At 38.8% G+C, this 2,172-nt stretch overlaps 1 protein-coding gene across 1 annotated transcript in view; it reads right to left on the reverse strand.

The window, feature by feature from the left end:
* Nucleotides 1-1,371: 1,371 nt before the first annotated feature.
* DYNC1H1 (dynein cytoplasmic 1 heavy chain 1) overlaps nt 1,372-2,172 on the reverse strand; it is a gene marked incomplete in the record, with an annotated part of 59,232 nt that continues 58,431 nt past the window's right edge. The window contains 1 exon segment of the mRNA XM_034767929.1: nt 1,372-1,756. Coding sequence (XP_034623820.1) covers nt 1,628-1,756 — 129 coding nt within the window.

A 2,172-nucleotide genomic window follows, 5' to 3' on the forward strand; every position in this document is an offset into this window, starting at 1 on the left:
CAGTCTAAGAGCTACAGTTTCCCAATACAGCACAGGTTGTGCCTCCCCCCACCAGTACACTCTTGCATATGTATCTCTATGTAAGCATGGCTCATTGAGTTCTTACAGCCACATGATCAGCCCATCTAAGACCTGTGTTTCCCTGTGTACAGGAGTTCAGAGGTCTCAAATGCCAAATGGGAATACAGAACAGCAAAGCTCTTTAATTACCAATGCAAATTTTGTTATGCATTTGATATTCAAATTACCTAAACACCACAGGAAGTTTAGACAGATGCTCCACGTGGCAACATTCTGTAGTCTAAATACCAGTCTCATTGGATGAAGCTTTTAGAAGATTTAGGGGCCTTCTAGTAAGCTTTAGGGCACAAGGAAATTATGCACTTTACTGGAAAGGATGTTAGAGGCAACATCCATGTTCAGAACTCACATCCCACAAAAAGCTCCTCAGAGGCAGAGAATACCAGATTCTGTGCATGAGGAACATCGATCAAGTGAGACTGTATTCAGAAATTGCAGGCTGTTTCACTATCCTAGAAATTTCTGAAGATAAAGGAGCCATACAAGTAAAAATCTAGTAAGGATGTAGTTTGAGAGCAGCAGAATTTAAAATGTTAGTGACTACTGTGGAACCAAAAGCTATGTGGTTGGGTGGGTCAGATTTTTGGGTCTGCCAGCTTTAAGTGTCCCTTTAAGGAATGAACAGAATAAAACCAATATCTTTAGCATATGCAATCAGAAGAGATACACCTAAGTGTGGTAGCGCTATTAGCTTATGTCAATAAGCTCAGAGGTGGAAATAATATTCATTAAAAAAAAAAAAAATCCCAAGTAGATCTAAATTCAAGTGTCTGCAAGCATGTTGATATTAATGGAAAGTTACTTCCTCACACATATCCACTGTGCTGGTTACTGTATCACTGGAAGTGATAAAACTGTTCTGAAAATTAGTGTTGTGTACAGGGTAATTCTCACATAAGTATGCAGGTGGTTCATATCTATTCCAGGTAGATTAAGCAATGTGTGCAGTTCATTGCTCCTGTGTAACAGTAATATTGGCATGACATCTCCCTTGCCTTCCTTTGGAAAACCAGTGTTTGCTCAATTTCAACTTGTTCCACTGAATTAATTTTGGCTTTTGCATTCTTGTTTCTGCTTACAGGTGATTTATACAGGAGATTTGCAAGTTACAAGCCACAAATGGTAAAACTGGTTTCTTAGTACGTTAGCACCATTCATTATTGAAGACCTGGGTAATGTTTCACCATCATTCTCCATTCCTTGAAAATTTAAAAGCATTAATGGAAGTAATTCTCTAGAGCAAGTCATGGCAAGAACAATGCTTTGAGAAATGAAATAAAGAACCACAAATCATGCTATAGAATTTATTTAATGTAGTAAGAACCACCAAACATTACCACATGTAACTAGAGCCATCTAAAAACCACATCCAATTCTTCCTCAAATCATCAGTATCACCTTTCAAGTACACCAGCCTCTATCAAGTCAACTTTACACCAATCCTTCTGACAACTTAACCATCCCTTGGAAGTTAAAACTAACACTGTAGACTAGATTAAAGACACTGAATTTTACTACTATTTTCCTGTTAGAAAGCGTTATTTTGTTACTCTGTGCAGAGGACTGCAACACCACGTTCATAGAAACTGCGAGGATCTTCCTTGGTGGCTATTTCAAAGTCAACAGTGAAGATCAGATCAGCACGGGTGAAGTTCAGATAAACTGGTAATGTAACCTGGAAAAGAAGTTAGGCATTTATTAAAATGTGGATAAGACAGCTGAATGCAAGATAAAAGTCAAAGGGAAGACAGCAAAGGTCCCCACCACTGGAAATTAGGAATAGACACATTCCAAATTGGATTCTGCCCATCCTCCCCCAACCAAGATCTGTACTCGTAAGAAAGAACTTCCAACCTGCCAGGTTAAAGTGTACTTTTTCTAATACTTTTCTAAGGTGTTGTTCAGACTTCTAAGGACCCAATGCTACCTGAGTTTAAATTTCTTGATACCTCAGCTAGCCACAAAGAAAGAGGGTGGGAGCAATGCTGGATCTGTTTGCAAGACTCCTAGGAATTGTAACCTCCGGGCTGAAAACTCACATTGGAAAGGAACATCTGTGGTACTGCAAAATGTAAGACTAATGAAATGGAA

The sequence above is a fragment of the Trachemys scripta genome, chromosome 4 (assembly GCF_013100865.1).
Source record: "Trachemys scripta elegans isolate TJP31775 chromosome 4, CAS_Tse_1.0, whole genome shotgun sequence".
Lineage (NCBI taxonomy): Eukaryota > Metazoa > Chordata > Testudines > Emydidae > Trachemys > Trachemys scripta.